Genomic DNA, 12,433 nt, shown 5'->3' with positions numbered 1-12,433 from the left:
CAATATAGCAAGCAGCCTCAACTGTCGGCGTAGGTCACTTTTGCCGGCAGTTTTTCTGCCTACACAAATGGACATCATGTAGTGAAGATAAACCTAGGCAATTAGCTAGACCTACTTGGATTGTTGTATTTTTAGTAGGAGGGCTGGTATTTACTTCACGTTTTGGAGGTAGGTTCCGCAAAATAAAATAAAAATATAGCATTACAAGAGAGAGTTAAGTCCATATAACCCCCTGAACCACGAGGGTGGAACTACTTTTACTCTGTGCACTTCAAAACCGATTACTTAACCCCTTGAATTTCACAAAACCAGACAAATCACCCCGGCGTTTTGCTGACATGGCGACTGACAAATGTCATAATGTCAATTTTAGCGCGGAGATCAGTTGGTCTAGCCGGGGAAAGCCCCGTCAACTTTTTCAGATCTTCCTCATTTTCCATTTCCCTTTTATTTCCTTCCTTTTTCATTCCGAAAACTAGGGTTCATCCTCAGAGCTGAAATTAGACAACAGGAGAAGCTCGCTCTCATCACGAGGGTTAATAGTGTCTGGCTAATTTAGATATTTTGATATGTTAAGCATGCTCGTGTTCAAGCTATCTTAGCTTTTGGACAAGTGTATGCTATTTCTACATTGTGTTAAGCATGATCAAATTCATGCTCTTTGAAGTTTCACGTTTTGAGATGCAACTGAAATGATGACGTTTTGTTATATATAGATCATGCTCAAACTAATTACCGCCCTAAATCAGACAGTGTGACATTTCCCAGCCGCCAAGACAGCAAAACCACCCCAAAAACAGCTCGATGTGGTCTCAAGTGGTGATTTGTCGAATTTCAGGGAGGTTAAATAACCGGTTTTGAAGTTATGGGGTAAAGTAGTCCCACCCTCATAGTTCAAGGGTTATATGAACTTAACTCTAGAAGAGAGCCACCATTTGGGAATCCACATCCAAAGCACAGGAGGTATATTGCAACATCATTCCGGATGGAAGAAAATAAATAAATAAATAAATAAATAAATACCTAAGTTACTGAATAATTGTCACTTTTAACAAGGGAAAATATCCAGTGAAAACTCTATTTAGGTGCAAACTTGCAAACTTTCGGCCTAAGCCATCCGATCTAAAACGTACCGTCCAGATGAGAGGTGGGAATGAAACCCATCACTTAGACGCAATTTTTCAGAAACCCCCCGCTTCCTAACGCTTCATTTTATGTAAAAAGAAAAAACGGTTCGTTTCTTCGCCGTCTAATGGTTTCTTTGCTGCCCGCTGATGGAGCATCGATGTTGTTCCGGTAGCTGGTGTTGGCCTTCCTCCCGACTGCAGGGTTGTTCCTAAACATCTAATTGCCCCGTCTGACCGTCCAGCACTCCTCCGCGGACTGTTATTCCAGGCGCTCCGCCGCCACGTGCTCTGTCGATGGCCATGAATCCGTGATGCCCCGGCCCGTTCTCTGCCGGCCGTGACCCGCCCTTCTGAGCACACACCATTGTCTGACCGTCATAAGCAACCTTGCCGCTGATTCTTTGTCCCCTGCCGTGCATAGTTGTGATTTGGTTTTACAAACCCACGATTGCAACGAGGGAGCAACTCATGATGCAGAAACACATCCTTCCCCGATCAATTTGGATGGCTCCAGCAACACAGCAGCTCGCAGCTTCAGAAACCAACCAGCCGTAGAAATTCAGGCCATACAGCCCACGGCAGGCGACAAGGTGACCTTCGCAGCGCCGCAGCCGCCAGGCAAGCAACGTCGAGGAGATTGCCGTCGCGCCCGGCCGTGGGGTCGGGGCGGCGCCAGGTCGCGGTGGCTGCAGCAGGGTTCCAGCGCCTCCTTGGGTACTGCGTGGTGCAACGCCGCCGCCCGCGCGGCTGCTATGCCGCCGCAAGGCTGTGGCCTCGGATTTACCCTCGCAAGAGGAGCGGTGTGAGGCGGCCGAGGAGAGGGGTTTCGGGTTGGGCACCGGCCACCGTCAAGAGTAGAGGGCCGGGTCTCCGGCTTCCCTAGCGAGGAGAGGGCTGGTTCGATGGTCGCCGTTGCAAGGAGAGGGCAGGGTCGCCGGCGTCAATGATATCCAGGTCGCCACTCGCCACATCGGCAGGGAACAGGAAGTCGGGAACAGGGACTTGTGAATCGTTTTCTCTCCCTGTATCGCGCTAAAGCTGGGCTTGGCAGGGGGTTTTCTAAAAAAATCGTGTTTAAGTGATGGGTTTCATTCCCACCTCTCATCTGGACGGTACGTTTTAGATCGGATGGCCTAAGACGAAAGTTTGCAAGTTTGCACCCAAAGAGAGTTTTCACTGGATATTTCCCTTTAACCAAATCAAGTTGGTAGCGCAATGGTTTAAGTTATAATGATAGCCGGGGTAGTCACTAAGTGCAAGTACTTGTGGATGAGAATATTCATCAAGAGTGCAAAGTAACTGAGCGATGAAACTTTGCACCTATCCATATAACAATAAGATCATCACAGTAGAAGTACCAGGAGCAACCCAACAGAAAGGCACGGGCTCACCGTGAACATTGTTTTAATAATCTTAGCACGCTAGTAGCATAATCACTAAATCTACGCACTGTTGTCCTAGCAAAAGAACAACATACAGACAAGCCTACAAGATGAAATTTCATGCAACGAGCATAGGGCAAACGCTAGCTGTTAAACTGACGATGCTGCTGCTCAGTTAGTCTCTGCTCTACCATTCGCCATGAGTACTGTAAGGTAACCGCAGCCATGACGCATAACAAAGGCGTACCAATGAGACAGCCTCCTGGCGCAAGGTTAATTAGTGTCTGAAATGAGCAAATCACACAATAGGTTAGGCATAAATCCAGCAATGCATAGTTTGAATCTGATTTATCAAAAGCAACAACATATGGTAGAATTCTTTCTTTTTATAGGGTGTAGTTTGTTTCATTAAGACAAGCCTTTGACCAAAAATTACATCATTAGGATGCAATTTATATGAGATAGAATTAATGTCATTACATTGGTATTAAAAAAGTACTCATTAATGATTGTGATGTTGTATCAAATAAATCATATATTTACGAAGTAATTGTCGCTCAAAGGCTTGTCTTACTGAAACAAATTACGCCCTAAAAAGAAAAGGAAGGACTACATGGTTGAGGTATACATACTATTATTACCTTAACTCGATGAAGTGATATAGATGAAAATCATAATAGGTGAAAATATTTCAATTGTTCAGTCATCCGTGCAATATGAAATTACTTCAAAACCACACAGAATTAGTAGTCTATAGGTGTCAAAATTACAGAAAACAGCAAATATTCAATGTTTGCTCAATCAATGCTTCTGTACATTTGATCAGATTTTCTTTACCCTTATAAAGATCGGAGTTGGTGAAGATTCGTTTACCCTCAACAAATTACCTCTTAAGTTGCCAACAAATTATATTATACTACTCCATCCGTCCCATATTAAGTGCCCAAATATTACATGTATCTAGACGCTTTTTAGGTATAGATACATCCATATTTGGGCAAATTTGAGTCACTTAATATGACACGGAAGGAGCATTATAAAGATCTGAGTTGGTGGCAATCTGTTCACCCTCACTTAGACTACCTGTTAAGTTGCTAAGAGCAATGATCATACATTCTATGTAGTAGGCATATGCATCACTATCAATTGATGTGTATTTTGAGATAATATTCTATTTCGCACAAAATTAGAAACCTTGATGGCAGAAGTGTTTACAGAACTCATGTAATAGAAGAACTTCTGTAGCAACACACAAGCAATTAGCTACATGGAAAGAAATTTCAGTTCAATAATAACAGTATCTTGAAGGAACCTGAGACTACATTTTTTGCAAAACTGAACTTGTTTTTGAACAACCCTATGGTATTCTGCATTCAACTTCCATTGATAAATCTTCCACATTTCAGTAGACAACAGTTTATACTAGTGAAGAGTAAATGGATGGACCCAATATAAGGGGTAAAGTTTACCAAAGACCTCTTTACATCAATGTATTGGGGTCAGATGAAAATGACCAATGCAATAGACATGATCATTAAAGCAAAGAACAAACATAAATATGTTCAAGCATTGTCAGGCCAGTTGTAAGAGACAGCGAGAATTTTAATCCAACAAAAACAATCTAAGACCCAGTTCTTACCATTACAGCAGCAATCAAATGAACCACTGGGACAAAGATCTGGTCACTTTTCTTTCTCTCTCCATATCCATTAAAAGCAATAATCATCGAGAAAGTATGGATGAGCAAGAATCCAAGTGAAATGATGGCTGCAAATAGTACATATGGTTTAGCAAAGGAAAACAAATTCAGGAGAATGCAGTTTGGCAGCCAAAACCATTGGATCTTGGAGAAACAAACTATGTTGACAACATAGAATAAAATGTGTTATAACCAAAATAGTTGTCCTGGAATTTGTTTACCAGACATCCAATTAGAAAGAAAGTTTCTTCAATTCCATGGTGTCTACTATTAGGGAGTAAAGGAAAACTCTGACTTGCCTGACACTAGGAAAAATGGCATCCTGGAGCACCTTTCGACATAAAATGTGGCTCGACCAAATGCTGGAGTTAAAAGGCTGAGACAGAAAAAGACTGCATGAGCGAGTCCATGACCTAAACCACCAGCTGCACAAACATATAAATATAGAGATGAGCAAAGAACTGTGGCAGTAGTAATTCGTGACATCCTGAAGAGTAATGAAGAACAAATGTTTCCCATCAATCAATCAGTGAATGCACATCCTTGGATTTAGCATTCACTTGAGTCAACAATATGATCCATGGTTATGTCGTTCCAGATTAAATGTTGGAGAACCGAATAAGCTATGCTTGCTCTATCACGACTACAAAATTTAGAATACTACAAGCAACTATTAGCCTGTGTAATACTTGTTGTTAGAGTTGGAATGAATTACAGTCGCCTGAAGATCTAGTGGATGACTATAAAATGCTGTGAATTTTATTTGCAATGCATGGCCCATTTTAAATTGGAGGCATGATTGAGCACATCTCCAATTATGATATGCACACATTCACTCAAAGAAATAGAACAATCGTAGAGATATCTGCAGCTGTCTATAACCAGTTAAAATCCTGGGCAAAACACAAGCCAGCAATAGTTATGTATTACCAGAAAAACTTACTTAAAGAAATGAGCATCTTGTCTGTCAAAGAGAGACGTGGTTTAGATATTCTATCGGCAAATGCATCTAACATCTCTTCCACTTTCCTGAAACAATGATATATCATAAGGAAAATAAATAAATGTATAACCTCTATTGCAAGCACTTTGGCACATAAGAACATGAATTGCCAACAAGAGGAAGTAACTTCCAACAATTTATATGGTTTACCTACTTGTAAAGCCTCCAGAAGACAAGACGGATGCCTTCTTGAAACATAACAGATGTAAGGATCAGAAGTACATATGGCCACCATGCTCCTGATTTTACAGGAAGAAACCCCCTCCATATTCCCGAGATGACTATCAAACTTATAAGCCAAAACAATGTGCTGCACGAATAAATTTGGCAGTAATTACATTTTCAATCATGATAATGTATTTCCATTTGGATCGTTATAACAGAACATATAGTAGAACTTTCTATTTTAGGGGCTTAAGAATCATAGCACAAGCAGTTGAGTTTGGATGGAATAGGGTATCGATTATGGGGAGTGAGCCACTTGCCGTTCTGCTAGATAAAGTTCATTGCTACAACAGGGCTCTGAGATCAACATAGATAGTGATGGTTTCTAGATTATGTTGCTCGCCCAGATTTGCACAATACTTATGCTAATATAGACGGTGGACTTTCTGATTCTTCCGAGGCAAAACCGATATCTTGGGAACCAAATAATAACTAATCCCGTTGCTTTGGAAACTAATCCAATAAATTAAAACACGCAAGACATCATACGATCAAAACCTCCCTAAGTTCTAACCCTGATCGCACTATAAAAAGGTAGCCTTACTGGCTGTGCACATCCTCCTGGCTGCATCACTGCTGAAGGACATACCCAAAAATAGTCGAGAATATTACTCAAATTAATAAATGCACAGAAGTTGGGCAAAAATTAGAAGGATATGAATATAGAAGTCCTAAAATGGACCTTATTTAGAAGCGTAAGAGCATGATCTTGTGTCTAATAGAAACTAAGCCGAAGAAGCTCACATGATTCAAAATCCCCCAGTACCTTCTTAATGATACTACTTGCTTGGTGATTGAATTCCTATTGTTCAGATGACCGAGTCACGAACCTTTTTGTTTAGGATCATACAGATACCTCCATGAAGCGTTTCCTTTTTCAACACAGGATTTCAAATGATATTTTTGATCTAAAAAAGCCATGGATATGCTTTATGAAGCCATACGAAGCAGATTGGAAGTTTTACAAAATGCCAAATCACATATCACAGATATATAGCCTTAAGTTTCTTGATGAAGTATGTTAACCAGTTAGCAATACCAGGCATTCTACTGAGACTTTTGTGTATTCTACATCTCCAAACAAAGGGCACACTGAAATATTGTGAATGATTGCAGGCGGACAGGAGAATAGATTTTAATGGTCGCACTGCTTTGCTGCCACTGTAGAATTTTCTTATTCTAAACAAATTTCATAGATGAAGACTTCAAGCAATGTCCACACAGGCATGAAAGTAGTAATGTTAGTTTACAGAATAAAAACAAACATTCTACTGTCCACAGTACTAACATCCCAGATAACAAATATGCTAACATCCCATATAATATTGCAAATATCCCTCGTATGATTTCTAACAATTAATTTCCTTGGAGAACAGACAGATTCAGTCCTTGCAGTGGCTTGATACCAGAAAACGTAACAGCAGATCTGACGATTGAATTTTGTTTTGCCATCAACTATTTTTTTAGAATTTCATTAAAAAACATTTTACATTCTCTACAATTTATTCTGGAAGACAGCCAAAAAGATTGCTTATCACATTATAAGTTTCCTGTTGTGTCAGAACTAGAAGCCCCAACAGTACTCATGTACATCCTGTGAATCATACACTCTGTATCCTGCACTCCAACACAAGGTATGATGAGGAATATTATCAGCAACATTCATCACAAGATAGCTTTTGCAAGCAGCATACGGATCGATCTTGCAAGCAGCAAACCGGCCAGCGAGGCAAAAAGAGTAGAGGTCCACAAGGAACTGCAAACCCTAGCACAAGCGAACCAAGAAGCGACCGAAATCCTCACGAATCCCCACGTGAACGCCTCAGCTGAATTTCTTACGCCAATCGGGAAGCTGCGTATAATTCTACTATACTGCTACACTAAAATCGGAACAAACGATTTGATCCAAACGCAGCAGTGGAGGTTTAAGAGACGATTGGGGTTTCGGGGGAGACCTGGAGAGGAGGGTGAGGACGAGGAAGGGCTTCTTGGCGATGACGCCGGTGAAGAGGGAGAAGGCGGGGCCCAGCGCGATCAGCGCGTACCCCACCCCCGCAGCCACCGTCATCTCGTCTCGCCGCAGGTTCTCCGCCGCCGGCGATAGAGGGGGACGGAAGTCTGTCTGGCTGGCTAGATTCCAGGGAAGAACGAGGTGGGGCCGAAACGCGGGGCGACCGGGCGAGAGAGCCAGATACGGTCGGGTCGAAGGTCGATGCTCGATACGGCGCGCAGAGCCCCAGAGGCCAGAGCGAACGCGAACCAACAAAAGGCCAGCCCGTGTTCCAATTACTTTGGCGGAAAGTTGAAAGACTTTTCACTCAAAATCTTGTGCATACGAACTCGATTCATCTGACCAAATGGCTCAAAAACTTGAGTGCCGTAAACCCTCAACCGCAAGAACCAAGCGTGGTTTGTTGGATTTTCATACTGCCTCCCATCCATATTACTTGTCGAAATATTACATGTATCTAAACGTTTTTTATATAGATACATACATATTTGTATTGTACGGGTAATTTAATAATTGGCGTCCGTTGTCTTCTGGTACGGCATTGTTGGAAATTCGTGCAAGGCCATCAAGAGACACAGCGCGCCCGATTCTCCTCCCAACTTTCTTTCTCCTCCATATCTCCTCCATATCTCCTCTCTCCTCCACCTCCCCTGATCTCTTCTCTCTCCTCCTCCCCTGATCTCCTCCTCCCGATAGCTCTTGTCGGTGGCATGGGGCACGCAGGGCGGCAGCCGCAAAGGGCGGTGGCGTGCGCTGGGCGACCGCAAAGGGCGGCAGCGTTCGGCAGTCGCGACGTGCAGCAGCGGTGAGACAGCGTGGGGCCTGCGGGCCGGTGGCCGCGAAGGGCAGCGGCAACAACGGGTGAGCCCCGTGGGCCGGAGGCGTGGCGGACACGGAGACCCGCGGGCCAGGGGCGGAGCAGGGGTCCAGCGACGGTGGAGCGGCGTGGGCTAGGGGCGGAGCATGTCGCGCTGCGGAGAAGGGGGGTGCTGGGCGGCGGAGCAGGGACGAGCTGGGGCGGCGGCGGAGAAGGGTGTGCCTTGTCGGCGGTACAGCAGGGGCGCGATGGCGACGAAGCAGACAGAGCCGGCGCACGACGACAGGAGCAGCATGGCAGCAGCGACGGGGCACGGTGCGACAAATGGAGGTGAAGCAGGTCCTGACCCGGAGGAGACGGTCGTCGGTCTGGATGGCGACCTCTCTCTGATCCTGATCCATAGCAAGTGTCGCTGATGTAGTACAATTTTGTACCGCTAAGTCAAATGAGCAACTTGCACATTTATAATTTGAGAATTTGCATTTGTGTATGTCTACGAAGCAAAATGTGAAAAATGAGAAGTTGACTAGTAATGAACTACTACGGGAAACTTTTTCTTAAAGGAGGGAAAAAACTGAAACACACAAAAACATGGAGTGCATAAACCGTGCCGGCGCTGCCATATCTTTGTTCGGAATATCAAGCAAGCTTTTTGTGCGGTCAGCTGCTTTGTCCGTGCATGCACATGCCGGCGCCGCGCTTGCTTCATTCGACGGCGTCCTCGGGTTCACTTGGTTACGAATTTAGCCACCAATTCTGCATCCCTGCTGTGCAGCGTCGCTCCAGGCACCAGCCCTATATGTACACAACCCAATCATCACGAGACTATGTGAAACAATGAAACAATTGCGCATCGACCCAAATCTCGACACACAGCAACAGCAATAGAACCCAACAAAACTGCTGCTGCCTGCCTGCCTGCCTCTCATATACTTTAAACATTCAGCTTAAGTATATTCAGCGACCTCGTGCAGTTTTAAGGTATGGCTCAAGCAAGGGTGTTAGCACCGCTGGTCCTCGCACTACTGGGCTGCGCGTTGGCCGTCACCGCCGACGACGTCGACGCACCTGCATCTGGTGGAGGATTACTGAAGGCGCATGCGACATTTTACGGGGGCGCGGACGGTGCCGGCACCATGGGTAAACTAGCCCTTGCTAACACATCATAGTTACTCTTTCTGCTGGAAAGATATATATCATGTTAAGAATAAGTCTGATCCAGAAACCCTTTGAAACTAATCTTGGCATGGTCATGGTGAATGTTTGCATACGGCAGGTGGTGCATGCGGGTATGGCAACCTGTACTCGACGGGGTACGGCACAAACACGGCAGCGCTGAGCACGGCGCTCTTCAATGACGGGGCATCTTGCGGGCAGTGTTACAAGATTGCGTGTGACAGCAAGCTGGTGGACCCAGGGTGGTGTAAAGTCGGTGAGACGGTGACCATCACGGCCACAAATTTCTGCCCGCCCAACTACGATTTGCCGAGCGACAATGGTGGCTGGTGCAACCCACCACGACCACACTTTGACATGGCGCAGCCGGCCTGGGAGAAGATCGGTGTTTATCGAGCCGGCATCATCCCAGTTGTGTACCGAAGGTACCTAATAAAAGAAGAACAAAATCGAGAAAAAAAAGCAAGCTGCAAAGAGTAATTTTTTTTTCCGAAAATGGTAGTTTTTATTGATCTCAAAGTTTATATCGAACGATACAAGCAAAGAGTATCACACACCCAGTCTCTGTGCCGAAGCACACACGGCCACACACCGCAAAGAGTAAATATGTCACAAAATCTTGACGAAGTCACTTGTAGCGGTTGTCTTCGACTAATGATGCCTAACTGCAGGGTTCCATGTGTGAGGCGAGGCGGTGTGCGGTTCACGATCAACGGACATGACTACTTCCAGCTTGTTCTTGTGACCAATGTCGGAGGTATTGGTTCGATCAAGTCAATGGACGTTAGGGGCGCCAATTCATCCGATTGGATGCCCATGGCACGCAACTGGGGTGCAAATTGGCACTCTCTGGCGTACCTCACTGGTCAGAGCCTCTCATTCAGAGTGACCAACAATAATGGCCAAACACTTGCATTCAAAAAATTGGTGCCACCCAGCTGGAAGTTCGGCCAAACATTTTCTAGCAATGTGCAGTTCAAGTGAGCTCCCTCGGGGGTGTAAATCTGAAGATTGACTAGCCTATGGACATCCAAATTGGTGCCCTAGAATAGTCCTTGTGAATATATTCTACTTGCATACATTAATTATTATTATTATATATATAATGATTCGAACTCATTCGGTCAAATCATCTATTCATCTTGTATTCAAAACAATACACAAGAGGTGATTGTTGGCCAACAAACATTCATTAAATGAGGAAATAGATGTTCGATTGAACAATACACGAGAGGCAATTGTTCTCCAAACGAAGACTCAATAAATAAGAAAATAGATGTTTGATAGATTCAATAATACGCAAGAGGCGATTGTTGGCCAAACAAAGATTCGATAAAGCAGGAAGTAGAATTAGACACCGATATACCCAGGTTGAGGTCTTGCTTAGGGTAAAAGGCTACATCGTGCTTTGTTCTTTATTATCTCCAGAGGACCACCAGGGTATCAAGTCAATGTGGCGATCCACCCAGAGGATCGGATCTAGAACTAGACGAGATGGATATGGCTCCATATATACTCGGGGTGTTCAAGCATGACTCTTGCATATGTTTTTCTTTTCTTTTTGGGTGTAGTTTGTGGTCCCTTCTCATAGGTGCCTCCTTCCCCTTATATAGGAATATGCATCATAACAGTCTTGATCTTTCAGAGCAAAGATCACATCATTTTGAGGCACAAATTTCGAGAATATGCAATTGTGGTTGATCCCCATAAAAAACTACCGCGCCATAGTAGTACCACTAGAGATAGAGCTAACATAATATATGATATATTCTCCTTATCATGATCACCTATCTATCCTTTTGTGGTCACCTCATAACACGGGCGGAGGACTCGATAGGGCAAGGTAGGGCGGCCGCCCTACCTTGATTTTTGCCTCAGTTACGAATTGGGGAAGATTATGACGGGGAGCTAAAGGGTTCGTCCCCTAGTGGGGTGAAGGGAGGTCGGGACCGAGAGAATCGAATGGGAGATAGATACCTACGGTGGAGGAGACGAGGCAGGGGTCTGCAGCGCCTGGCAGCGGGATGGGGAGGGAGGGGCGGCGGCGCTCGCGCACGTGAGGAGGAAGATGAGGGACGGATGGGCCAAAATATAGGTAGCCAACGGCCCAGCAAGGCCCCTCAGGCCTAAGGTAGAAAAAAAATGTTAGATTTGGGCGAAAACTAGTTGAGTTCACGGGCCAAATGTAAAGATGAGTTGGCTTGGGCCAGAATTGAAAAGGTTAATGGCCAAATGTATTAATCCAAAAAAGAAAAATAAATAAACGGTTCGTGCCTGGCCCGGCCTGAGGGCCTGAGGTTGAAGCCCAGACACGGCACAGGTGGGGCCTCGGGCCGGCCCGACCCAATTATTTTATACACAATACATTTATATTTTATACTTTTTATACTATTGTTAATGTAACAATATATTTGTTGAGAATAGTCTCGTTTGCTATGTCACGTATCTACTTGATCTTTTTTTGTGTGCAAGTACCGAGATGTTTCTAGAATAAAATATATAACTACAGATTAACAGTTACAAAAACCTGAGTTGACAATCCATATCTATTTGTTATAGCGTTGTATGAAACATTAGATTACCAAAGATACGTAGCACAAAGATCATCACAAACACGCATTCATATTTTGATGAGGTATTTACAAAAAATATAACTATATGTTTGCTAGTGATCTGTATTTCTATGAGACTTATTGTAGCCGCCTTGTTACGAGCACTCGTAAATATTAAATTGATTCCCAAAATCAATACAAATTCACCTATTCAAATTTTAAATGTTGAAAAATACAATGCCATACAAATTATTAAAAAACTAAAAAAAAAATACATCAAAATACATTGTTGCAACCATAAATAAATATTAAATGTTATGTGTAGGGATATTAGTTCGCCCTACCTTAATTTTTTTTTATCGTTCGCCAATGCCTCATAATAAAGTTGAGTTTCAAATCCAGCCCTTGCATTAGTTTTTGAGGACCGAAAACTAACTTGAT

General features: G+C 43.9%; 2 protein-coding genes across 2 annotated transcripts; one reads left to right on the top strand and one right to left on the bottom strand.

Annotated features, from left to right (window-relative positions):
• Positions 1–2,427: 2,427 nt before the first annotated feature.
• LOC100838492 (gamma-secretase subunit APH1-like) lies at positions 2,428–7,677 on the bottom strand. Its single transcript, XM_003572325.4, has 6 exons — positions 7,392–7,677; positions 5,366–5,521; positions 5,152–5,237; positions 4,508–4,633; positions 4,149–4,276; positions 2,428–2,793 (listed from the first exon to the last, which is right to left on the bottom strand). Exons 1-6 carry the CDS (start codon positions 7,502–7,504, stop codon positions 2,653–2,655), a joined length of 750 nt encoding a protein of 249 aa, XP_003572373.1. The 5' UTR covers positions 7,505–7,677; the 3' UTR covers positions 2,428–2,652.
• A 1,570-nt stretch (positions 7,678–9,247) lies between these two features.
• On the top strand, positions 9,248–10,424 carry LOC100836355 (expansin-A14). Its single transcript, XM_003572319.1, has 3 exons — positions 9,248–9,404; positions 9,541–9,865; positions 10,112–10,424. The coding sequence occupies exons 1-3, from the start codon at positions 9,248–9,250 to the stop codon at positions 10,422–10,424; spliced, it is 795 nt and encodes a 264-aa protein (XP_003572367.1).
• The last annotated feature ends 2,009 nt before the right edge of the window (positions 10,425–12,433 follow it).

This window comes from Brachypodium distachyon, chromosome 3, assembly GCF_000005505.3.
Source record: "Brachypodium distachyon strain Bd21 chromosome 3, Brachypodium_distachyon_v3.0, whole genome shotgun sequence".
NCBI lineage: Eukaryota > Viridiplantae > Streptophyta > Magnoliopsida > Poales > Poaceae > Brachypodium > Brachypodium distachyon.
The sequence above is the reverse complement of the archived record's forward strand: the minus strand, read 5'-3'. Positions and strand labels throughout refer to the sequence as shown.

What these genes read in the sequence shown, in the direction of transcription:
- LOC100838492 (XM_003572325.4), bottom strand. Translation starts at nt 7,504, where the DNA reads ATGACGGTGGCTGCGGGGGTGGGGTACGCGCTGATCGCGCTGGGCCCC. An exon ending in GCCATTTTTCCTAGTGTCAG is followed by an intron (nt 4,277 to 4,507) that starts GCAAGTCAGAGT and finishes TACTATTTGCAG; the next exon opens with CCATCATTTCACTTGGATTC. An exon ending in ATTTGATTGCTGCTGTAATG is followed by an intron (nt 2,794 to 4,148) that starts GTAAGAACTGGG and finishes TGCTCATTTCAG; the next exon opens with ACACTAATTAACCTTGCGCC.
- LOC100836355 (XM_003572319.1), top strand. Translation starts at nt 9,248, where the DNA reads ATGGCTCAAGCAAGGGTGTTAGCACCGCTGGTCCTCGCACTACTGGGC. An exon ending in GGACGGTGCCGGCACCATGG is followed by an intron (nt 9,405 to 9,540) that starts GTAAACTAGCCC and finishes TGCATACGGCAG; the next exon opens with GTGGTGCATGCGGGTATGGC. An exon ending in ATCCCAGTTGTGTACCGAAG is followed by an intron (nt 9,866 to 10,111) that starts GTACCTAATAAA and finishes GCCTAACTGCAG; the next exon opens with GGTTCCATGTGTGAGGCGAG.